General features: G+C 55.9%; 1 protein-coding gene across 13 annotated transcripts in view; it reads right to left on the bottom strand.

Annotated features, from left to right (window-relative positions):
* The window catches only part of KCNT1 (potassium sodium-activated channel subfamily T member 1), a 76,890-nt gene that overhangs the window by 4,409 nt on the left and 49,429 nt on the right, over positions 1-23,052 (bottom strand). For 6 of the 13 annotated variants that reach the window (XM_085076796.1, XM_085076806.1, XM_085076801.1 and 3 more), the window contains 28 exons: positions 18,908-18,987; positions 17,700-17,799; positions 16,336-16,392; positions 15,995-16,043; positions 15,797-15,856; positions 14,967-15,041; positions 14,554-14,637; positions 14,093-14,187; positions 13,069-13,249; positions 12,812-12,976; positions 12,575-12,711; positions 12,338-12,401; positions 11,860-11,968; positions 11,624-11,732; positions 10,708-10,857; positions 10,362-10,594; positions 9,218-9,434; positions 8,742-8,847; positions 8,480-8,652; positions 8,210-8,281; positions 7,807-7,941; positions 7,470-7,581; positions 7,096-7,197; positions 6,914-6,997; positions 6,459-6,587; positions 6,087-6,107; positions 4,909-5,212; positions 3,257-3,319 (listed from right to left, as the gene is read on the bottom strand). In XM_085076796.1, the coding sequence (XP_084932922.1) occupies positions 3,257-3,319; positions 4,909-5,212; positions 6,087-6,107; positions 6,459-6,587; positions 6,914-6,997; positions 7,096-7,197; positions 7,470-7,581; positions 7,807-7,941; positions 8,210-8,281; positions 8,480-8,652; positions 8,742-8,847; positions 9,218-9,434; positions 10,362-10,594; positions 10,708-10,857; positions 11,624-11,732; positions 11,860-11,968; positions 12,338-12,401; positions 12,575-12,711; positions 12,812-12,976; positions 13,069-13,249; positions 14,093-14,187; positions 14,554-14,637; positions 14,967-15,041; positions 15,797-15,856; positions 15,995-16,043; positions 16,336-16,392; positions 17,700-17,799; positions 18,908-18,987 (3,266 nt within the window). Of the gene's footprint in view, positions 1-3,256; positions 3,320-4,908; positions 5,213-6,086; positions 6,108-6,458; positions 6,588-6,913; positions 6,998-7,095; positions 7,198-7,469; positions 7,582-7,806; positions 7,942-8,209; positions 8,282-8,479; positions 8,653-8,741; positions 8,848-9,217; positions 9,435-10,361; positions 10,595-10,707; positions 10,858-11,623; positions 11,733-11,859; positions 11,969-12,337; positions 12,402-12,574; positions 12,712-12,811; positions 12,977-13,068; positions 13,250-14,092; positions 14,188-14,553; positions 14,638-14,966; positions 15,042-15,796; positions 15,857-15,994; positions 16,044-16,335; positions 16,393-16,538; positions 16,618-17,699; positions 17,800-18,907; positions 18,988-22,264; positions 22,824-23,052 lie in introns of those variants that run through there. The other 7 variants (XM_085076800.1, XM_085076805.1, XM_085076808.1 and 4 more) reach the window with 6 other exon arrangements.

The raw sequence follows: 23,052 nt of genomic DNA, 5'->3' as shown, positions 1-23,052 counted from the left end.
CACTGATTTCATCCAGAGCATTGCTCCTGAATACCAGTGCTGCAAGGAAGCAATGCAGGAAAATGGGGAAAACACCTCTGCACTGCCAGGTTTGTGCACAATCAAAGTCCTTTGGCTATTTCCAGTTTGAACGACTTTGACATGGAGGACAAGAGGAACAAAGCAGATTTTCCTGACAGCGTTGCCTGCAGGTGGAGGTTTGCCTCAGCCTCCCCCGAGCTGAAACACCCATGAGCAGAGGCTGTGAGAGCTGGAAGGTGCAGGACACAGCAAATACAGGCAAACAGCCCTAAAACTGAGTGCAGGAGGGTTTGATGGAATCATACACTCTACTACTGTAGCTCAATATTCTCCAAGGAAAACTAAGAGAGACAAACTTTATGGCTTGGCATTGCAAACCAAGAAATGATGGACTTCTTATTTAATAGCTTGTCTGATGTCTTCTGCTATTTTAACAATTTTCAAAGTACAATCTTTCATCACTAGGTTTCAATAATACTTTTTTAAAAACATTGGATTATATGACAGAGGATGTGGGCATTATAGGAAGAGGCTAAGAAAAGGCTAATATAAAGTAAGAATGAAAATGCTGATTGCATAAAATATTGACTCAAAATTAAATCGGTGGGATTTATATTTCACTGATGAACAAAAGTCTGTTTTTAATCACTGCCATTAGCTCACATTCCCATTCACCACCATGGTGACAACGGTCAGATTCAGACAGAGAGAAGTTAATGCATTAACCAAAAAATGATGCTGAACCACAAGTTTGCGATAATAAAATACAAATACTAGTTTTGCATGGACAGATTTCAAGATATCTCTCAGAGCCCAAAGAAACAGACTGGATTTTGCAATCATGCAAATTTGTGCATGAAATAATTGGGCTCTTGCTCTCACAGGTTTCTTCCCTGCACCAGGAGAAGCTGTGGACAATGGCAGTGCCACCAGGAGGGCACCAAGAATGTCACTGTCACCTCCCCAGGGTCTGCCCCACCGCAGCACGGCCCAGGGGACAGGCAGAGGTAACTCCTCCAAGTCCCCACTCCCCCCCAGAATAAAGTGAGATGGCTTACCTTGGTTCAGTGCAAAAGAGGGAACAGGTTAGTCCTGCTGTGTCAGGTACAGCACAAGTGCAACCACTGGGGCAGGGCAGCTGAACCCCCCGGGGCCACCCAGAGCTCTGCCCACCTCTCCCCTTCCATCACTCCGTTTAGCATCATCCAGACACACCGTTAGTCCAAAGATCTCCTCTTTCCCCTGCCCAGGGAAAATCACCTCCGTGGAGTTTCAGAGCTGTTTTGGGGACGGCTCTAAACCACGGGGGCTGCCCGGGGGGGCTCAGGGCCACCAAGAGCGGCACCCAGGGGGGCAGATGGGTGGCCTCGGTGCCAGGGGGTCCCCTGCCCTTCCCGAAATAGCCAAGAACAAGATCATGGTGAGATGGATGGGGTGCGAGGCTGCAGGAGGCCGGGGAGGGGTGGAAGCTGCTGCAGGTGACATTTCCAGAGGGGTGATGGGGTGTGGATGGACAGGGGAGGGACGGACAGACGGACGCTGGGGCAGCATGAGGAGCAGGGGGGACACCAGCTCGCTGCAAGGCTTGGCACTGGGACACCTCTGCTTTTGGAAAGGTGCACAGCAGGGGTTGGATGAGCTCAGCAGATGGAGGAAATGGAGCAGATGGAGCTCGGTTTGGGGTCAGCAGGACCAGGGCCTGGCCACTGGGATGGGCATTAACTCCAGGCTGGGGGCTGCTCCCTGTGGCCTGTCCTGCTGCTCCCACCACCCTGCCCTGCTGTCCCCCTCTCAGAGGCTGTCCTGCCACAGCGGTGACAATGGGTGCCCCATCACCCTGGCATGGGGTGCCCTGCTGCTCTTCAGCCTCCATACTGGGGCAAAACTGCTTCTCTCCAGCCCTGGCTGAGCCACAGCAGCTCCAGCAGCCTCAGCAGGGACATCCCCGGGGCTGGACAGTGCCAGTACCTTGCCCAGCTGTGCTTGCAGGGGACACCAGAGCCCTGATCTGCTGCTCAGACATCCCTGGCACCTCTGAGACCACAGAAGGTGCTGCAGCTGGGGGGACCTGGGGCCACCCTCGGGAGATGCTGCAGGGGATCCCAGCCTGTCCCAGAATGTCCTGTCCCAGAATGTCCTGTCCCAGAGCCACCAGAGAGCTTTGGCCACCCAGTGCTGAGCCTTCCAGCGAGCCAGGGATGGGGTGGCAATGCTGGGGTGGCACACAGACCCTGGCACCCGACGGGAGACACGGGGTGTGACATGACAGGGAGCTGGGGAGGGGCTCTGGCTCGCGGCAGGATTCCCTGCCCCATGGAAGCGCCTTTTCCTGACCCCATGCAGCCAAGCCAGGCCCTGCTGAGCACACCGAGTATATTGCTCCATCCTGGTGCCCCAGGCAATATACTCTGCTGGCCCGAGGCTTCCATGAGCCCCAGCTGGGGCTGCCTCTGGGATGAAGGACACACTTTGCAGGAAAATGCCAACGTTTCACCTTAAGCCTGGGCTAGTGAAGCCAAAAATAAAGCTCGGGATGGGCTATGGCTAATCTTGGGGCTGCTGCAGTGAAAAGGGGCTTTTCCAGGATGTGTTCCACCGTGGTGTGAAGGTGAAAAAAAGGTGGGAAAAGCTGGCAGGTCCCACAGACCCCCACAAGGTGCTCAGGGTGGCTGCAGCACCAGTGGCACCTGTGGCTGCTGTCGCTGCCTCATGCTGAGCCCAGCAGCCCTTAGTCAGAAAAAGGGATCTGCTGATGCTGGAGAGAGATCCAGGAAGGCAAACCAAGGGGTGCAAAGGGGTTTTTTAAGTGCTGCCTTGCCCTGGAGTGTGGCTGAGCCAGCAGGAGCTCCAGCATCTCATCACAACATGCACAGGCAGCTCTGGGGCACTTGTCCCCCTGCTTGTCCCCTCCACTGGCTGTACAGCCCAAAGCCACCTCGCAGAGCCATGGAGGGAAGGTTTTGTCAATGAAAGCCAAGGGCTGTGATTTCCCTGTAGGAATTCAGCTGAAAAAGGATCCCTGAGGTTTCTATCTCCCTGACCAGGCAGAGCCCTGCGTTTGCACCACCACTACGGGACAGTGGTTTGTTTTCCAATGCCACCCAACAAATCCGTGCTGAAAGCTTGGGGATCTAAGGTGAAAACTGGCAAGGGTGAGGTTTGGGCTTAGCTGGCATGATCTTGTTGTACGCTGCACGCCATGAGTCACGCGGGACTCCCAGGGAAAGGGAATTACCTTGCAAATATCCCAGGTTTACCCGATTCATCACATCACTGGCTGTTAAATTTGCTACATCCTCTACAGAACATACAGGGAAAGGCACAGACATAAACAGAGAGAGAGAGAGAGGTCAGCAAGCCATGGTTTGGCAAATATCAGAGACGAGCTCCTGCGCTGCAGCGATAACGTGAGCAAAAGGAAAAGAAAAGGGGCAGAAGGCAGAGCAATGTTTTTCCATGGGTGTTCAGACACTGATGGTGACACGTGGTGACAACACACAGTCCCAGCTCTGCTGGATGCCCGAGGAGCTGCTGGTCCCCACATTGTGCCCGGTGTCCCTGTCCTGTCCTGCACCCCACACTGCCCCTTCTCCTGTCTGAGCTCCCCTGAGTTACTCCAACCAGAATTTGCCAGATGGGTGAGGACAAGGATGCAAAGCCTGATCTGACCCCAAGCTTGGGAGCCTCACCAAGGCCACCAGACATCCACCCTGGAACTGCAACAGAAATGACTGGGAATGTAGGGAAAAAAGGAGAGAGGGGGAATTCACCACTGCAAGTCCTTGCCTGGCATTCCCTGTCCTCACTCCCTCCCACCACAGGCTGCCTCTCCTGCCTCTCTCCCTGGGGATGCTGGCAATGCCCACCCCAGACCACTCCAAACCCCTCCTGCACTGCACTGCTTGACATTTTCTCCTCCTCTTTCCTGTGCCCAAAGCCAAGATGGGAAAGGAGGAATCCCAAGCCCATCCCAAGCCCATCCCAGCTGGGGCTCACTGCCAGCCTGAGTGTGGACAGGAGCCAGCACGGGGTGGACAGACACTCTTGGACGATGGAGCAGACAAGCAGCGGCACAGGATGGCTTAAAAGAAAGAAAAGAAAAAGCCAAAAACCAAACCAACCAAACAAAAGGAGCTGTGGGCTACAGACTTTGTCATAACCAAGGGTGGGGGCTGTCCAGGGGGACACAGGTGCCAGCACCGACGGGCAGTCAGAAGCTCCACGAGAAATGCGGCTGCACAGAGGGACCCTGAGCGCTGTGGCTGTCACAGCCACCCACCGGCGCCACACGCAATGGAGCAACTCAGCCCTGCAGCTACCGAGAGGTTTTCCACGGAAGAGTTTACGATGGATTAAAGTCTAGAACAGAAGGGGGCTGCTCCAGCTGACGGGGGTTGGCCTCTCCCTGCCACACTGCGGGGGCTCTGGGCACAAGGCTTGTGCTGACCTGGGGTCGGGCTGTCCTGAACCACCCTCCCTGCACGGCCAGAAAGCAGGGGGCACATGGGGACACCGGGTCCTGCTGCGGGCACAAGGGCCGGGGTCACCCTGCCACTGCCAACTCCTGCCTGGAGCCATCCCAGAGCCCAGAGAAGGGGGGCTGCCTGCAGCCGGCCGGGGGTGGCAGGGGAGGGGTCTGCGTGGTGGAACCCCAGCCTGGAGGCGCTGGGCTGCACAAGCGCAAGCAAGCCGGGGATGATCGCCGCTCGGAGCAGCCCCGGCAGCTCAGCCCGCGGGGACAGGCTGGGCGCGGCGCTAAGCTGGGCGTGGGGTTAGGCTCGGCATGGGGTTAGGCTCGGCTCGGGGTCGGGGTTAGGCTGAGGGGTTACCTGAGGAGCCCGCGGGAGGAGGCACCACCGCAGAGCAGCTCGGCCGAACGGCACTTACCGTACCCGGTGGTGGGCAAGCCCAGGTGCTTCATACGGTTTTTGACGAGCTCGGACAGCTCCTGCCGCTCGGAGCGCCGGTACAGGCTGAGGCGCTGCTGGCTGATCCACTCGGCCGTCTTGCTGGAGTGCTTGTTGCCCTTCCTGCTGAGCCGCCGCGCCCACTGCATGCTCTTGCGCCGCAGCAGAGGATGCTCCGACTGGTCGCTGGAACACGAGTTGCGGTGGTGGCTCGTCTTGATGCCCCAGTGCTCCTTGACGTCCTTCGTGTCCTCGCAGTCCTCAACATTGATTGAGATCTGTGACTGGAAGCCCAGCAGGTCACGCGGGATGGGGGGTGGCCAAGAGGGGTTTGGCCTGTGGCTGGCAGGGTGGGATTGCTCCCACGGGGTGGGTGGGCTCCTTCCTGGGACCAAAACGGGCTGGCAGGGTGGGATTGCTGCCATGGGATGGGTGGGCTCCTTCCTGGGACCCAAATAGGCTCGCCCAGCACTTGATTTCTGCTCTGCAGGAACTGCCTGGCTGGAGCATCTCATAGAATCCCAGAATGGTTTGGATTGGAAGGAGCTTAAAGCTCATCTTGTTCCACTCCTTGCCGTGGGTGGAGACGAAATCCACCAGACCAGGTTGCTCCAAGTCCTGTCCAACCTGGCCTTGAACTTCAGGGCTGGGGCAGCCATAGCTTCCCTTGGATAAGCCCTGCTGAGTGGAGTTTCATGGGCACCTCACACCTCTGGGATCACCTCTGGGATATCTGTCTAGGGGACAGCTGTGCCCTCGTCTCCCTCCCTTTCCTCTTACAGCCACATCTCTGACCCAGCAATCCCCACTGGTAAGCAGGAATTTATTAATAAAGCCCTTTAAAGCATCTCAAAGAGCTGGGTTGCATTTAATTAAATGTCAGCTTTCGGCTCCCTGCCGCTGCTTCCTTACAAAGTTGGAAACTGAAGGTATTTAAAAGGGATCCTGGCTCGCTCCCTTGCTCCTTATCCGAGTTAATTACATCAGGGCGCCGAGGACTTTTCCCAGAGTGACAGGGACAGGCAGCTCTGTGCTGGCAGCAGGGCTGAGAGTTGGCACAGAGCCCGAGGTGTCTCTTGGTGGCCAGAGCCAGCCCAGGAGCAGCCCCAGGGCAGGGGACAGTGCCCGAGCGCGCGGCTGGACACGAGCGGCACTCACCTGCGCTCTGATGTCGTGGGGCTGCAGTGGGGAGAAGGAAGGGAAAACCAAGAGTCAGCCCAGCAAAGGGGCAGCCCTGCTGTGCCCCCCTGCTCCCTGGGGTGCCCCTTCCTCCAGGTGCCTGCCCAGCCCTGACCCAGTGTATCACTGTGGGGAAGCAGGATACCACCACCCAGAGCAGCTGCAGTAATGGAGTAAACACAGAAATCATCCTTCCCTTGTTCTGCCCTCCCCTCTCCTCCCCACCACTGCTGCAGGCAGTTCTGAGGTGCCTCAGGGACTGACACCCTCCTGGATCCACCTCTGCTGGGTGAAGCTCAGCAGGGACCACCAGCAGCCCCTTCCCAGCACACACCATCCCTGTTCCCCTACCTCAGAGGTTGCAAACATGTGTGACTCTGTCCTGTAAATCCCGATGGGAATCTCGGCACTGGAGGAGCAGAGCTTCTGGAAGAGGCGGCCGTACGTCCTGATCCACAGGTCATCCTCGGTGATCTTCATCTGAGCAGCAGAGAACAAACATGAACCACCATGTGCACCTCGGGCTGCTCCTGAGCTTCACCCCAGCTCATCTGAGACAATCCCAACAGTCAGCTGGACTCCACAAGACCAGGAGCAATTTCTGACCTCAGCCCCTAGAACAGGGACTTTGGTCCTCCGCAGCTCTTTTGGTAGTGCTGAGGCTCCAAAATGAAGGAGAAAAATGACCTGGTGATGTTTCCCCCCCTCAGTTCTCCAGAAGAAGAGAACCCCCCACCCCTGGGCACAGATCCCAGCAGAGCCAGGCCAGCTTGGCTGGGTGGTTTCAGCCCAGGCTCAGCACGTACCGCACAGAGGTATCCGGAGCCCGGCGTGGTGTCGAGGCCCAGCAGCAGCCGAGTGATGGTGATCATGTAATCCTTCACGAACGACTGGGGAGACAGTGGGGCAGGAAGCCAGGGAAAAGGTTTGCTCAGACATCCACTGGGGGATGCAAAGGGGACACCACGGTGGCAGGGGTGCACCTCACCTGGTAGAGCAGCGTGTCCAACATGCTGATGCTGAAGACCCTCCCAGCAGCGAAGGGCAGCCGGAACATGAAGGCCAGGTTGGAGCCATTCTCTCGCTCTCTCTGGAAGAGGAAAGGGAGATTGGAGCACAGGCTGCACAGAAACTTAGGGGGCTCGTGGCAATGGGAGGGCAGCAGTGTAATGTTTCTGGTGGGTGTGACAGGAGGGAACCAGGGCAGCATCCTTTCATTGTGGGGAAAGAGGGTTTTTTAATCCATGGAAATGTGTGAGACATGATTGGGTTTTCTGGACATGGGGAGAGCACAGAACTCAAACACAGTCACTGTCAGTGTTGACTTCCCAGGCCCCTGTGCAGGGAACAACCTCCTCTTACCTTTTCTAACTTGGAAAGGGCAAGAGAGTAACTGTCCTTTGCTCGGAACTGCATGAACCTCATGTTGGAGGGGTGGGTGAGCTCCGTGATGATGCTGAGGCTGGGGAAGAGCCTGCAATGGAAAGGGACATGTTGTCCTGCAGCTCTCTCAGAGGATTTAAAGCCTGAAGAAGACCACAATCACCCCTGTCCTGTCTGAGGTCAGAAATAGCTGGTTAGATGCTGTTTTCTAGAGCAAACCCAACGCCAGCTGTGTCCCACTGCCCGTAGCCACCACCCCAGCCACCAGCACCCTTCCCAGGCTTGTCCCCAGCATTGGGCAGTGGTCACCCTTCACCTGAACATGGTCTGCACGTTGACAATCGTCTTGGCATCTGCCATGTAGTCCTCCTCGGCACTCATGGTGCTCTCCTTGTCCACCACCACCAAGTTGTCGGCGTAGATGATGCCACACTGCAGCAAGCTGTCCAGGCTGGGCAGTTCCCAAAGAGAAGAGCGCAGGGTCAGCCCTTGGAAATGACACAGGGAAGCAGCACAGGGGTTCCACGGAGAGCCCAGGCTGCTCCTGACCAGCTCTTCACCTGCTCCCATCTCCCAGGGAGGGGTTGGCAACCCGAGAAGCCCAAGGTGGGCTCAGCTCTATGGTACCAACCCTAGGGCTTCTCGTGGGGTGGCCCAAAAGTCTGGGCTGGGGTGAATGCAACCATTCAGGCACGAGAGCCACACGTGGAAACACCTACTTGTCAATGGTGCCCTCCATGTAGTAAACCATGGGGAAACAGCAGATGGCCTCCAGAAAGTGGTGCTCAGGCCTGGAGGGAGAGCCACAGAGAGCAAGGTGGTTCAGCACGGCCATGGAGCAAAGACAGGCACACACCCCAGGGCCAGCAGCCACTGTACCCAACGGTGGCACTGCTGCTCCCTCACACTGCCACCCCACAGCACGAGCTGCCCATGAAAGCACAGGGAGGGCTCAGTGCGAGGGGAAACACCCGTGGAAAAGTACTTGCTTGTTGTCCAGCAGCAGCACGATGGGGTTGAGCTCCTTGCGGGAGCGGTAGTAGGCGCGCAGCGGCACGATGAAGTTGTAGAGCCCGTTCCCAGCCGTCTCAGCAGAAACAATGATCAGCTTGTTCTTGAAGCCGTAGGCTTTGGCATCCTCAAAGCTGTTGTGTTTGCAGCCCTGTGTGTGGGGCAGAGCAGGGAGTCAGTGTGGGGCTCACCACGCCCTGGGGGGTTCAGCCCCAGGCAGCCCCCACTGCCCCTTCCCACCTTGTCCAGCCTCAGGCAGCAGAACGGGGCTTTCTCAGGCAGAAGGTGGCACAGGGTCGGGGAGCTCCCGATGTAGGGGGAGTTCGGGGGGTAGCCCTTCACATACCTGCAGCAGAGAGAAATCTGTGTGGGGACACGGGGAGAGCTTGCCATTTATCCAAAGCTCAGATGCTGGGGAAAATATTCAACAGCAGACCGGGATTCAAGAGCAACACTGGCAAATGTCCTGAAAAACTCTCCTGCAGCAGGTGGGAATTTCCTCAAATACACATATGTAGGAGCATTTTTTGCTATGCTAAGGGATTGTAAAGATGCAGGGACACAGCTTTGGGAGGAGCCTGAGCATCCCTCGGGCACCACTGTGCCATGGTCCCAGTGCCTCTGAAACTGGAACAAACTGGATGCAACCAGATCAAAATGGATCCAAGTGGAACCAACCAGACAAGGAAAGACTCCAGCAATGGAGAGTGACTCACTCCACAGCCACCGAGCCCTCCTCGTCCGACTGCGTCATCTCGTCCTCGGACTGGTCACTGAGCAGGTCGCAGGGCAGCAGGGACGAGGTGTCAGCCAGCTCCAGGACAGGGGCGATGCTGGGCCGGCGAGTGCCAGAGCCGTTCTCGGCTGGCAGTGCCAGCTTGCTGCTGTTGGCAGGGCGGCACTCGGTGTTCTGCAGGTCCATGGCCACTGTACCTGGACAGGGGGCAGGGAGCACAGCAAACACGCTCTAAGGGGGGGAAGGTTGGTAAAGCATTGAGCTCTGCATGGGGATGAGAGGCAGCCTGGGTGGTAATCAATCATTTGAAGCATGGGGAGTGAAGGTAAAGAAATTGCTCCTAATATCCAACAAGGGACAAGAGAGACTTCCTCAGGCAGCTTCCAGAAATCAAACACATATTGATGGAGTGTCCTGTTAAGTGCAGCCCAGGCCTTGCCAAACAGCACTGCCCTGCTGGCACTCACGTCATTCCTGTCCCTCTCATCACCCCTGCCAAAGGTCCCTCTGTGTAGGAGCTGTGTGTCGAGAGCTGTGACAAACACTGCTCAGCAAAGCTCTCTGCAGCTTGCTGGGGATAATCTATGCAAATTGCTGCTCAGGAGTACAAACACATAAATTATTTGCCTGAAATATAATGTGATCGTGTGGCTCAGCTCCTCCAAAACTTGTTCTCCCCAGATACAAGCGGGAAGTAATGACTCATGGTATTTTTCACTTGCACAAATGCACCACTCGCTGCAGAGAAAACTACCTCTTCCTCGGCTTGGGAATCATAAACGTGATTTAGGATATGGCCCACGGCATTTCTTCTTCCAGCCTTGGAAATAATTGAGGGCTGAATCCAGGCTTGGGGCATTTATGCAAATGCCCTTAATGATAATGGACATCACAAGGTTTTCATAATGATATTTGAGCTTGCTGAGAGCACCCAGGGTGCAAGGAAATGTGTATTTTACCGGTGAGATGAACTGGGAGGGAGGATGGAAAAGAATTTTCAATGCCTTTGGCACTGGTGGGAGGGATGGCAAGGAGTGTGCAAAAGCTAAATAAAAACAAACGTGGGGAAGGTGATGGAGTGACATATGCAGACTTCTGCTGTGCTCACCGAGCCCCCGACTCACCCATGCTGGCGATGATGCTGTGCACGGGCAGGCGGGAGGGACCGTCATAGCTGCCCGCAAAGCCCTTCTTCTTCTGCTTCTCCTCCTGCTTGAAGATGAAGGCCGAGTTCTCCTCCTTGGTGATGTTGATGTAGAAGCAGGTGTCCGACGCTGCCATGATGTGCCTCGGGCCGGGGTTCAGCAGGATGCTCTTGTTCTCCTCCCTCCGGATGCCGATCAGGCACACCCCGTACCTGCGCCAGGAGCACAGCGTGGGCATTCCCACCTGGAGAAAACCCTCTCTGCTGGCAGTACCCTCCAGCCCCAGCCCTGCCCCCCAGGGATGCCGGACACGCCCTGCCCTCACTTCTTGTGCGCGTGGAAGGCGGCGTAGGTGAAGCTCTTCCCCTCGTACTCCATGAAGAATTTGCTGTCTCCCATGCGGATGTGATAGACCTCATTGCCCGAGCAGCGCCCGTACATCCTCTGCCACTGCTCCGGCGACTCCTGGCCCTCCCTGCAACGACAGCACAGCACTGGGGTGGATCCCTCAGGGCTGGGAAGGACACTGCAGAGCGGGGATGGGACCCCTGTGCTGGCACAGACCCCAGAATTCCTGCCAGATTCCTGGGCAGAGCACCGATGATCTCAGGAGCTGCCGTGGAGCTCGACAGCGGTGAGATGACAGTGACACATGGCCACGAGCTGTCGGTGCTCGCCGAGGATAAGCTCGTTTGCATTTTGGGTTTTAAGTGCCTTTTTATTTAACGAGGGCTCCTGCAGGGTGCAGAGGGAGGGTTCAGAGCTCGTGTTGGCAAACAGCACGGAGCACGGGGCGAGAGGCATCTGGCAAGGATGTTTCATAACTATTTCGATGGCACTTTACCCAAAATTCAGACATTCCTGACTGGCCAAGGAGTGCAGGGCACACACCACTGCTCTAGGGTGCTGGCAGAGCTCCCTCCAGCCATGTTGGATATACACCCACCAAAAACCCCTGCAGGGTCTGGGCCTGCTCATGCTGTGAATTCACCTTTCTGCTGGCAGGACTGTGCCAGCATAGAGATACTTTTATCCCCAGTCGGGAAAGTTGGCGTTGCCCAGCCCGTGGATTTTTGCTCTTGACCTGGATGGAGGTCCCAGATCCCACTGTGCTCCCCAGACCTCCACACTCTCCCCTGGGCTCAGAGACCTCAGTTCTGCTGTCCCTCCATGCTCAGGCAGGGGTAGGGGAGGGCAGGGATGGACAGGGACAGGCAGGGACAGGCAGGGACAGCACTCACTGGCCACGGGAGGTGTGCACCAGCAGCGTGATGAGGGTGGAGGTGGCAGGACAGACACAGTTCAGTGCCAGCATGGCGTACTTGCACTCCTCTTCACAGACAACGTGATCTGAAAGGCAGAGGGGACTGTCACAGAGGAGAGGGGGACAGATGGGTTCCCTGGCTGGCAATGCCCAGGAATGTGGTCATTTTGGGTGTTTCCTCCTTCTGCCAAGCCAGCAACTGCTCTGACTCACCAGCAAACTTCACATGAAATTTATTTTCTGGCTTCAAGATCTGAACGTAGAGGGGACAGTTTGGAGCAAAGTCTTTGACAGCCCAGGCCCTCAGGATGGTCTGGTGGTCCTGGACAAGGACAAGAGCAACAAGAGCTACTTGGCTGATGGTTTATTTTCCCCAAGTCTTCCCCAGCTGGGATGAACTGCAAAGCATCCAGCCACCCTGGAGATGGATGGCAAGGACTCCTCTTGCCCCTCCTGCTCCCCAAAACCCAGCATGGATGGGAAATGAGGACAGAAGAAGGAAGGTGAGCCATAGAGGCTCAGCCACCGGTGTCCCTGTGCCCTCCCAGTGCCATCCCCAGGGTTCTCCATGGCACTCATCTCCCTCCCAGCACCCTTCTGTGCTGGGCAGAGCTGAGATCAGCATCCCCCCAGTCCCTTCTGCCTGAGAAATGTCCCCTCCCCAGCCATGCCACATCCCCAGCCAGCTCACCGCCGCCGTGCGATCCACCTCGTTTCGGCTGCTGAGGATGAAGCAAGCTTCCCCATTGTCCATCCTGCAAAGACAAGGCAGTGAGACCATGAATGGCATGGGCCCACAACGCTGGGCACTGCCCACATCAGCCAGGGCACTGCCAGCCCTCCCAGAGCCAGCAAAGCCCCACAGGGACACCCATTGTCACCCAGTGCCATTCCTGGCTGGGGATGTGCAGGGTGTCCCTCTGCTCACTTGGCTCTCATGAGGTCCTGGTCCTTCAGCGCAGAGCCCTGGAGGTAAATCACCCTCTGTGACCAGAGGGGGATCTGCAGCACCCGCCGCACCTGGATGTCCATCTCTGTCGGGCAAAGGATCACCACGTAGTAATCCTGGAAGAGAGAGGCTGCCGTGGGTCAGGCTGCCGTGGGTCAGCCAGGCTGTGAGCCCAGCAGTGACCCAGCACCGTGTGACAGCACTGCTGGCGCTCACCTGCAGCCGTGGGTGGGCGTAGAACTCGTTGAGGAAGTCCATGAGGAGGTCGATCTTGAGGGAGCTGACACAGAGCACCACGTGTTTCTCCGTCTGGGCGCGGTGCCGGCTGTAATTCCCGCCCGACTTCTGCCGCTCCATCCACAGGTAGACGAGCTCCTCGAACTGCAGAGGGCGCGGAGCTGATGTCCCCGTCGGCAGGGCTGCCCCAGGGCGGGTTCTGCATCCCTCCCCACCCTCAGCTGCTCAGGTCTAACCTGGAGGGGCAGCACGACCAGAGCCACGCAGATCATGATCACCACGAGGAGCTGGGAAGGCCAAATCTTGGGTGTCACATCTCCGTAGCCCACGGTGGAAAAGGTGACGATGCAGAAATAGAAGGACTTGAAGAGGGAGAGCTTCTCACCTGCTCTTTCTAAATGCTGGATGCCGCAGGTCCTGAGGGGAAAAAGCCCCATCACAGCAGGGGCTGCCCAGCCGGGGAGACAGGGCAGCAGAACCCCACAAACCTGCAGCTCACAGTGTCACCCAAACCTTCCTGGGCCCAAATTGTGCCTCCCTCCCTCAAACTCATCCAGCAGCAGGAGATGCCATGGGCTGGGAGCACCACTGAGCTCTGAAATAGCATTAGTCATCTTCATCAGAGCACCGTCTTTATTGCCGAAAACTCATGAGCCTAAAAGCTTCATTTCCTCTCCATTCAGCAGCTTAATGGTATAATATGCCTCAAACCCCGAGCATGAGGATTCAAAGCCTCATTCAGAGCTAAATAACCAGTGATGAGCACTGCTCCCCTCCCCAGAGGAGCATCCTTGATGCTGGCAGTGCGCAGGGTGAAGGGCTCAGTTAATTAGCAGGAGGCCCGGTGGCCAATTACACAAATGAACTCGGGAGCTGTGCATGGTGGGGGAAGAAGAGCTCTGCTGGACCTGGGGAGTGAGGTGGGTTCTGGTGAATGAGTTATCCCTGGGGAATGAGGACCCCACACGTGTCCCTGTGGGAAGCTGCTGCTCAGACACTCTCATGTCCACATCCCCCAGCTCCCTCTGACAACACCATCATCCTCACATCTCCTAAAAACCTCCTGTTAAAACCCTAGAATCAGGGAGGATAATTAGTTTCACTCAGAAAGGCCCTCTCTAAGTGTGCAGTGTGCTGGGACAGAGCAAGGCAGGGCAAGGTGTGAGTCCTGCAAGAGCCCAGCTCTGCCAGGCAGCCCAGGATGGAAGAGAGATTCCCGGGATCAGGAATGGGTTTGGTGGGATGGGGAACCACACTCACCCCGTGAACACGAGGCACAGCAGGGTGCAGATCAGGATGAGCACCTGGTTGAACATCGCTGACTGCGTCCTTTGGATGGCTCGGTGCAGGTCGTTCTGGGGAGAGAGCAGAGGGAAAATCAGCTCAGAGCCTGAGGGAAAATCTCCTCCACGCACCAAGAATTGCCCCCCCAGGGAAGGTCAAGCCCTTTGGAAAGGGATGTGCACTCCCATGGGCAGGTCTGGGCTCTGCTGCCAGGAGAGACAGCTCTGCTGGGCACAGGGGAATGGCTGGAATGCCTCATCCCTGTGGATGTGCAGCCAACAGGGTCCATGTGGTTTGGGCACTGAGGGATTCCTGCTCTGCAGCAGGTCACAGCCTGGCATTCCCTGGCATGGCTGCACACCAAAGCTCCAAAACCTGCCCCAGAGCCGTGGGTCTCCTCCCCAGTCCCTGAGGAGCTGGACAGGAGGGTCACTCACAATCATGTTCTCCAGGGCGTACTTGGCCAGCCAGCAGTTCAGAAACACAGGGATGAACAAATTCCGCAAAGGAGGCCAAAATATCTATGGAAGCAAGAGTTATTTGCAGGAAGATCCATGCTCTGCTGGAAAATAGAGCAATGAGCAGCCAATCCTCCCTGTGTGGAAGGATGCTGCTGCAAGTGGAGCAGGAGCTGTCACCAAACATGGCCCTGCTTCCCTCCCTGAAAGGAGAGGATGGGATTTGGGATCACACTCCAGAGAAAGTCATTATATTGTAAAATATTGAAGGAAAAATTTCCTGCCAGCCTTAAATACCACTTGGCCAGACATCCATTTTTCTTTATTTCACCACCAAAACTAGAGCACTTACTACACTTAGAGCTGCTCTCAAATGTCACTGGGACACTCACCGTGATGATAAATGGCACCGTGTTGATCATCTCCAGGATGAAGGAAATGCGAAAAATCTGCTCCCAGATGTTCCCCTGAGGAATTAAAACCAAGTAAGAATTAAATAAGTTTAAAAAATTGCCAGAGGACAATTAAAACAATCGCACTGTGCCACAGACCCTGCTGGATGAGGGAAATAGGGTGCAGGAAGCAGGAGAGATGCAGTGGTGGAGGCAGACATGCTGAGGGCAGGAAACATTCCCAAACTGTTCAGTCCTCTCCACAGCCACTGCATCCCTCTGTCTGTCCCTGCTGCTGCCCAGAGCTTGGGAACAGCAATGCTTGGTGACAGCGACAGGAGGCTGGCACTCAGACCGGGGGTGATGCAGGGTCTGAGGCTCTCTGCCAACCCTCCCCTGGGCCCTGAGAAGATGCCATTTGTTCAGGTCACTGGTTTTGGGCATTTCAAGGGGCTTTGGTCCAAAGGAGTCAGTTTGTGCCTCTCCCTGTCTGGCTGGGAGTGGAGGCAGCAGACCTGGGCAGAGCAGGACTCACCTGCCGAGCTCAGCTCACCCTGGGGAAACCTGGGATGTGTCATCCTGACACGAAAAACACTGAGCCTGTGCTAAACAGGTCTGAATTTCTGGGAAAGCAGAAAAAGACGAGATCCTGCTCTGCACAACAGCAGCCCGAGGGGGGAATGAGAAAGGAAAACATCCAGAGCCAGCTGAGACATGGCTGAGACAAATGTCCTCCCGAGACACTTCAGGCTGCAGACAGCTCTGAGCAGGAGGAATGAGCTCCTGCTGGGGACAGAGCCAGGCTGTGCCCTCCCCGCCCTGGCACGCACCTTGTAGCTGAGATAGATGAGCAGCATGGTCTCCAGGAAGCTGATGAGAGCGATGCTGACCTGCAGGGACACACAGAGGAGACTCCCAGGGCTTGGATCAGAGCTCCCTGAGCCCTCCTGCCCCGGGGAGCCCCTGGGTGGCACAGGGGGCAGAGCTCCAGGCCCAGCTCCTGCACACCTGAGCCGAGGGCTGCTCACCTGCACGGCCCACAGCGGGGTTTTCCTGTCCACCCAAAAGATGTGTGACCTGCAGAGAAAACCCAGAGGGTCTCAGCTGTAGCTGTCAGTGTCTTCAGCCACCCAAATGCAAATCCAAGGCTCTCACTGCTGCAGCAGCCAGCACAGGCACTGCTGCTTCCTACTGCAGCCCCTGCTCTGGGAATTAGCCATTCCACAGGCATTTATCAATGGATTGGATCCTGGGATGCTGTTCCACATCCCTCAAGCAGCCCCACGACCCAGAAATAGCCTCAGGCAGCTGCCAGCAGCAGCCACCTCCACCCCTGCATTCCCACGTCCTGGCAGAGCTCCCCACTCACCAGTTTATGTTGGTGGACTGGTTGAACACTGAGTAATTCTGCTTTTCGCATTCCCAGCTAGGAGAGAAACAGCAGGGAAAGCAGTCAGAGAGGGACAGGCAGGAGCAGGGATGCAGGGATTGAGTCCCTGGGCTCATGGGTGCACTCATCACTGGGGGAGCTCTGGACAACATTTCCATGGATCCAAACACCCTGATCCTTACAGCCAGAGCTTTCCACAGGAAAAGTCTCACCCAGGCAGCCTTGGACATCTCATCACTGGAGGATAAATCCCCTCAGGTGCTTCACACCAGAGATGCTGTGGAACACTGGTACTCCCTGGCACACAGTGCAGAACACAGGGCTGCAGGGAACTGGGAATTACCAGGTTACAATTAGCAAAAATTGCTGAGCTTCAGCTTCTGGGACAAGGCTGGCTGGCCCTGAGCACCCTGCCAGGCAGGCAGCACCGAGCCAAGCTCTCCCTGCCTGGCTGTGAGGGATGTGCTCCTGCTGGCCAGCCTTGCTTCTGCCTCACACCCTCAGCAAAGTGGAATTCCCTGAACTGCAGCTGTGCTAAACCTTCCCAGGATGAGCATCCTTGTCCTGCTTCCTTCTCACAGGTCTGGAAGCACTTTCAGAACACGCAGATGTACTCAGCAGTCTGCAGCCTTTACAAAGAGGAGATCAAATCGCCAGTTGTCCAAGCTCTTGAGAAAAGCTCCATATTGTACATGAGCTAAACAAAGCAAGGACACATTGGAAATAGGCTTGTGTTGAAACCCAGCACAAAGCTGATGTGTGGAATCATCCATCACCCCAAGGATCCACACAGCACAACGTATTTCCCTCTCAAATGCCTAAACTGGATTTAGTGTAAATGTCTTCAAGGGCATCAGCCTTCAGAAAATATTTGCATGGTGATGCCCTGGAGCCACTGAGCTCTTGCCTGTGTCTGCAGGCCACACTGAGCCCTGACAGAGTCAGACAGGATCTGGAAATGAGCACAGAGTCAGACCACAGAGTCAGACAGAATCTGGAAATGAGCGTGACCTGAATTTTTCCAGCATTCACAGCCAGGGCCAGGGGATACCCCCACACCATCCATGGGGTTTGAGCAGGGAGCAAAGCCCTCCGGCTGGGAAGTTTTGTTAAACCACCAGTTCAAGCTGGAGGGAGAAAACCTCTCCTCACACCCACTGCAGCCATGCCCAGCTCTGCCTGGGGACACAGGGGGCACAGGGGGCACAGGGACACAGGGGACACAGGGGACACAGGGGACACAGGGGACACAGGGGACACAGGGACACAGGGGACACAGGGGACACAGGGGACACAGGGGGCACAGGGGGCACAGGGGACACAGGGGGCACAGGGACACTCACCAGCCTATGCCCTCCTCGGGGTTGTCGAGCAGGACACGGACGATGTACAGGAGGCACGTGAGGAGCTTCAGGGAGAAGTTGAAGAGCCGGATTCTCAGGCCTGGGGTGGAGAGCAGCACAGCTGGGGCAGCATTCCTGGGCATCCCGAGCACCCCAAACACCCCAAACACCCTCTGCAGCCTGGCACAGCCCCAGCACAACCCCCAGGGTTTCCCACAAGCTCTGCACTCCCCCCACAGCCCAGGAGCTCTCTGCTCACAGAGCCCCAGGACAGCAGCACTGCTCACACTGCCCATGTCATGCCCAGTGTCACCTCTACAGGACACCAATAGAGAAATAAATAAGGATAAGGCAGCTCCTTGCTGACCCCAATAGATGTGAGAGACAAACAGGAGCTGCTGGAGTGTATCCCCCTCATTAGCAGGCATCCATTAAAAAGCACCAGGCCGGCATTGACCACATTACAATGGCTTGCTGGAACAGGGACAGCGAGGAAAAGCTGCTGCTTTATCCACTCTCCCTCCCCAGCCAGTTCATGGGGTTATTACTCAAATTACAAGTGAGGAATTCATCACATTTTCATTAAAAACTTCCCCGTGGGCACCCTGTTGTGCTGCACTCCAGCTTTTTAACAAGACAACAGGATGCAGGCAGGAAAGGAAAATGCGAATTTATAAATTAACGAGCAGGCCCCCTCCAGACAGCTAATGACATCTCGGAGAAAGAAAATAAAAACACCATTAGTCAAGTGGAGACTAATCCCGAAGGCTGGAGCAGGAGTGGGAAACTCACAGCCTGGCCTGGCTGTGCCCACAGCCTCGGGGGAGCACAGCCAGTGATGGGGACATCATCACAACGTGATGGGGACATCATCACAACGTGATGGGGACATCATCACAACGTGATGGGGACATCATCACAGCCAGGGATGGGGACAATTGCTCCCTGATGGCCACAGGCAGCTCCCGACACCCTCCCTGCTCCAGCCAGCTTGTCCCAGCTGTTTGTCACCCTGTCCCCACGGAGCAAAAGTGCTCCTCCCCATGAGGAGCATGCCCCAAACCGAGGTGGCCAACACCCAGCCTGGGCTGGGGACACACGGGGACAAGGCCACCAGCAGATGGCAATGGCTTCTCATCCCACAGGACGAGCGCGGCTCTCCCGGCTCGGGCAGGGCTCGGCTCTCCCTGCAGAGGCAAATCACTCACTCGACCGCTGGTTTTTGATGAAGAAGAGCTTCAGCCGCTCCTTGAAGGTGTTTTCATTCACGTAGAACTCCACCTGCACCCTGCGGGGAGAGTGCCCAGAGGAGCCCATCGGTGGGGTGCCAGGGCAGAGCAGGAGCCCCCGGGAGCCACCCTGTGCCCCATCCCGGCTGGGTGACCCCCTGACACCCCAGAGCTGACCTCGGGCTCAGCCCCGGCTGTTCCCACAGCCCCACACCAGCAGCAGCAGCACTCAGGAGCCCCAGTGGCCACCAAAGCAGCAGATGTGACCCACAGGGCCAGCTCTGCCGTGGACTCAGGGCTTGGCTTTCGTTCACACCAGCTGGCATCAGACTTACAAACTTCTCCTTCACACACACTTTACAATATCAAAACCTCCCAGAAGAACAGTGGCCTTGACATCCCCCCCAGTTTTATCTGCTCCAGCCCCCAGCTGCAGCAGAGCAGGAGCTGGCAAGGCCAATGTCCCCAGTGTCCCCAGCATGCCCTGGCCCTGCCTGGGCAGGAGAAACACTCAGCATCGAGGCTGTTAAAAAACAATTCCGCTCTAAAAGGAGACAATTTCCCTTTGTTGCTAAGATACCGCATTTGGTCATTCCAGAAAAACCCAGGAGCTGACAACCAACTCCAAACATCCCTTGGCGTCCAGGGCCACCGGTGGGGACTCGTGGCACGGGGACAAGGCGCCAGGGCAGAGAGTCACCTGCCGGGGAACTTCGCAGAATGCAGCGGGGAGGAGCCACAGGTGAATCCGGAAATGTCACATCCCTGTTTTCCTTGGGATCCCCTGCCTCCCCACCACCCCACCCGAGCCTCCTGCCAGCCCCACATCGGCTGGGAGAAAACCTCAGCAGGGTCTGGGACCATCCCACCTGGATGGGCAAAGCTGGTCCCAGCTCAGCTCATCCACCACCATCTCTCGTGGCACTCCATAAATGCCTGCAGCCCTTGGCAAACTCGTCATTCATCACCCTAAATCGCTCTGCTGCCCCTGCTGAGTGCTGTGAAGCACCAGCAGTTCCTCCTGCTTCAGACTGAGCGAGACAAAGTCTGCTCGTTGCTGCCCAGCCCGTAATGGAGCTAAGAGCCATGAATTAGCAATTGCTTCCCCTGTTGGCTGTGTTCAACAAGTCCCAAGGAAGTGCTGCTGTTATTACTGGTTTTTTAACCGCCTGGAAGAGGTCATGGAGCCCTCATTCATCAGGCATTTCCCCAGCCAAGGCATAGATCAAGGTGAGCAAATTCCCAGTGACAGTCGCTGCTGTCCCACTCCATCCTGCAGGTGCAACTGCTGCCAGGCACTGCCACCCCCTCCTGATTTATTGGGAGGCAGCTGCTCCTCGCCCTGACACCGAGGGATAAATATTTACTGAGCATTAGTGCCCAGCTGATCAGGCAGCAAATTGGGAAGGGGTTTTACGAGTCCCTCATTGCTCAGGGGTCCCTCAATCCCAGCCAGCCTAAAGGGCAGGGAGTGCCCAGAGGGACATGTTCACCACAAGAAGGGAGCAGGAAGGCAGGTGGGCAACCCCAGCCACCACTGCAGGGAGAGAGCAGGAGAATTTACGAGCCCTGGCTCACCAGCACCATGCCTGAGGAGCAAACAGCATTAATGCAGAGCCTCAAAGCCTCAACACGTGTTAAAATTAATCGTTTCCAGAGCCAGACTCAGCAAATCAGTTTTCTGTGCCAGGGCATAAATCAGTTGTCACAACTGCTCACAACACTGCACACAAGATAATTGCTCCTTCTCCTTATTAAAAATGCCCAGGAAGTGCTGGGAATTAGCTTTCAGCTCCGACAGGAGCACTGAGCACCCCATTCATCAGAGTCCCTGAGGATTAAGTGCTTTGAGGAGCCAGAGAATTCAGGGAGCACGATTCCTCTCCCAGACATTTGTCTCGGATCAAAGCAACAAACAGCAAAATAAATCTCTGTCACCAGACAGATGGTTCACTGATCTGCAGAGCTGTGGCCCACCTCGAGACAATGAGTGTAATTGCTGATGGATAAAAGAACTAAATGATTAGATCTAACTTTTTATGACAAAGCAGCCCATGTGTTCATCCATCCTCATGGCTGCAGGAAGAAGGAACACTGGAAAGGCAAAAAACATGTGTTGGCTGGGGGGAAGGGGGTGATTAGCACTGCAAAGAGATGAAAAAATAAGAATGCAGAAGGAATATGTTCCTGTGCTGACAACCTGCCCTCGGTGTGAGCTGAGCTGAGCCCAGAGCTCTGTGGGGATCCTGCTATGCAACACCCCACAGCCCAGGGAGGGCTTCTTCCCAGGCAGCAGCACCATCCCAAAGTATCACAGCTCCTTCTCCATTTCCAGCTGAGGGAAGGAGATGATCTCATGTAAAACGAACCCTTTAATTTCATTGTCAGGGAGTTAACTGGAAACAAAAATCAAGCGGAATTCTGACTGCATTATTACCACCCCAAAACACACCGTGACAGCTCAGCTAGGATGGGGAGCTCAGAGTGTCCCTTCCCTGCTGCTGGGGCTGGGCATCCTTCCCACCTGGAACATCCCTCTCACCTGGAACATCCCTCTCACCTGGAACATCCCTCCCACCAGGACTATCCTTCCCACCTGGAACATCCTTCCCACCAGGATTATCCTTCCCACCTGGAACATCCCTCTCACCTGGAATATCTCTCTCACCTGGAACATCCCTCTCACCTGGAACATCCCTCTCACCAGGATTATCCTTCCCACCTGGAGCATCCCTCCCACCTGGAACATCCTTCCCACCACGACCATCCTTCCCACCCTCCCAGCATCCTCCCCACTGTCAGAGCATCCCCATGCCAGCCCACCCCATGTCACCCCAAGGGTCACCAGCTCCACATGCAGCACAAATCTCCCCCCACCTCGCCCCCGCTGAACCCCCCCGGGCCGTGCAAACAATGATCTTGTTACGAGTTTAGTTACAAACCCTCTGCTTGGAAGTGTAATTACTGCTATTATGCACTTCATAATGCCTGAGCGATTTCATTTTCTTCGCTCGGTTATTTATTGTACTTTATTAATCTAAGATTAGAGGCAATTTGTTGTAAGACGATGAGTTCCCAAAAAAAGACACAATGGTTTGTTCGGAAAAGTGCAGGGACAAGCACATGCCAGCCCACTGGCATTAAAATAGACACTGAGGAGCACAGACCCTGCTCCGTGCTTTCACTTTCCCCACAGAGCTGGGACAAACACAGTTCCCTTAAAAAGGAGGAAAACACAAAAAATGGGAACCCAGGTGCAGCCCCCCATGCAGGCAGTGCAGGCAGGGATGGGGAGATGGAGATATCCCCCAAATTCTGCACCCACAGAGCACTTACATGGGCAGTGGGGCGCAGGCGGCTCCCTCCGATCCCCACAGCCTGTGACAGTCGCTGGGCTTGGCCTGAAAGCTGAGATGGCTCCGAAATCCAGCGGCCAGCCAAGGGAGGGACTGCCAGCCTGCCCTGTGACCTGCCCAGAGCCGCCCTGCTCCCTGCTGCTTCCTGGGGAAACACTTGTCCTCCCATGGTGGTTTTGCAGTGTTTTATAGCAGACGTTTCTTGCCATGAAAAATGTGTTTTTAAATAAATACAGATCTTGATAGGAAAAAAAATCCTTAGCCTCTCTCCATTGCTGCATTCCTTTCCCTCACACTTCAGCTGGGGGAGAAATGCTGGTGTTGATAGAATTCCAGAATGATTTGGGTTGGAAGGAACCTTAAAGGTCACCTCATTCCAATCCCCTTCCACTAGACCAGGGTGCTCCCAGCCCCATCCAACCTGGGACAATTTCTTGTCCCAGGAAACTTCTCAAGGGATTTCTCCCATCATGGAGCAAGATGCAAGCAAGACTCTTCAGAAATTTTGGGAAAAAAAACCCACAAAGAAACAAAACAGAAAAAAAACACGAAAGACCACCAAACCAGCAAAGACTCCTCCACTCCCTTCACCCCTCCACTTCTGCTCAGAGAATAGCTCAGAGAACAGCTCTGCACAACAGAAATCCACACAGATCAAATCCATAAGAAACGAGGCTGCAGCCAAGTCTGAAAGGACAGAGATGTGCTGCTGGCCCAGGTGGCTCCCCGGGATGGGCTGTGGGTACCACCAGAGCAGGGTGAGGGGCA

Source organism: Lichenostomus cassidix, chromosome 17 (genome assembly GCF_008360975.1).
Source record: "Lichenostomus cassidix isolate B80296 chromosome 17, HeHo_3.0, whole genome shotgun sequence".
In the NCBI taxonomy this organism is placed as follows: domain Eukaryota; kingdom Metazoa; phylum Chordata; class Aves; order Passeriformes; family Meliphagidae; genus Lichenostomus; species Lichenostomus cassidix.
This window is presented reverse-complemented; position numbering and strand designations above follow the sequence as displayed.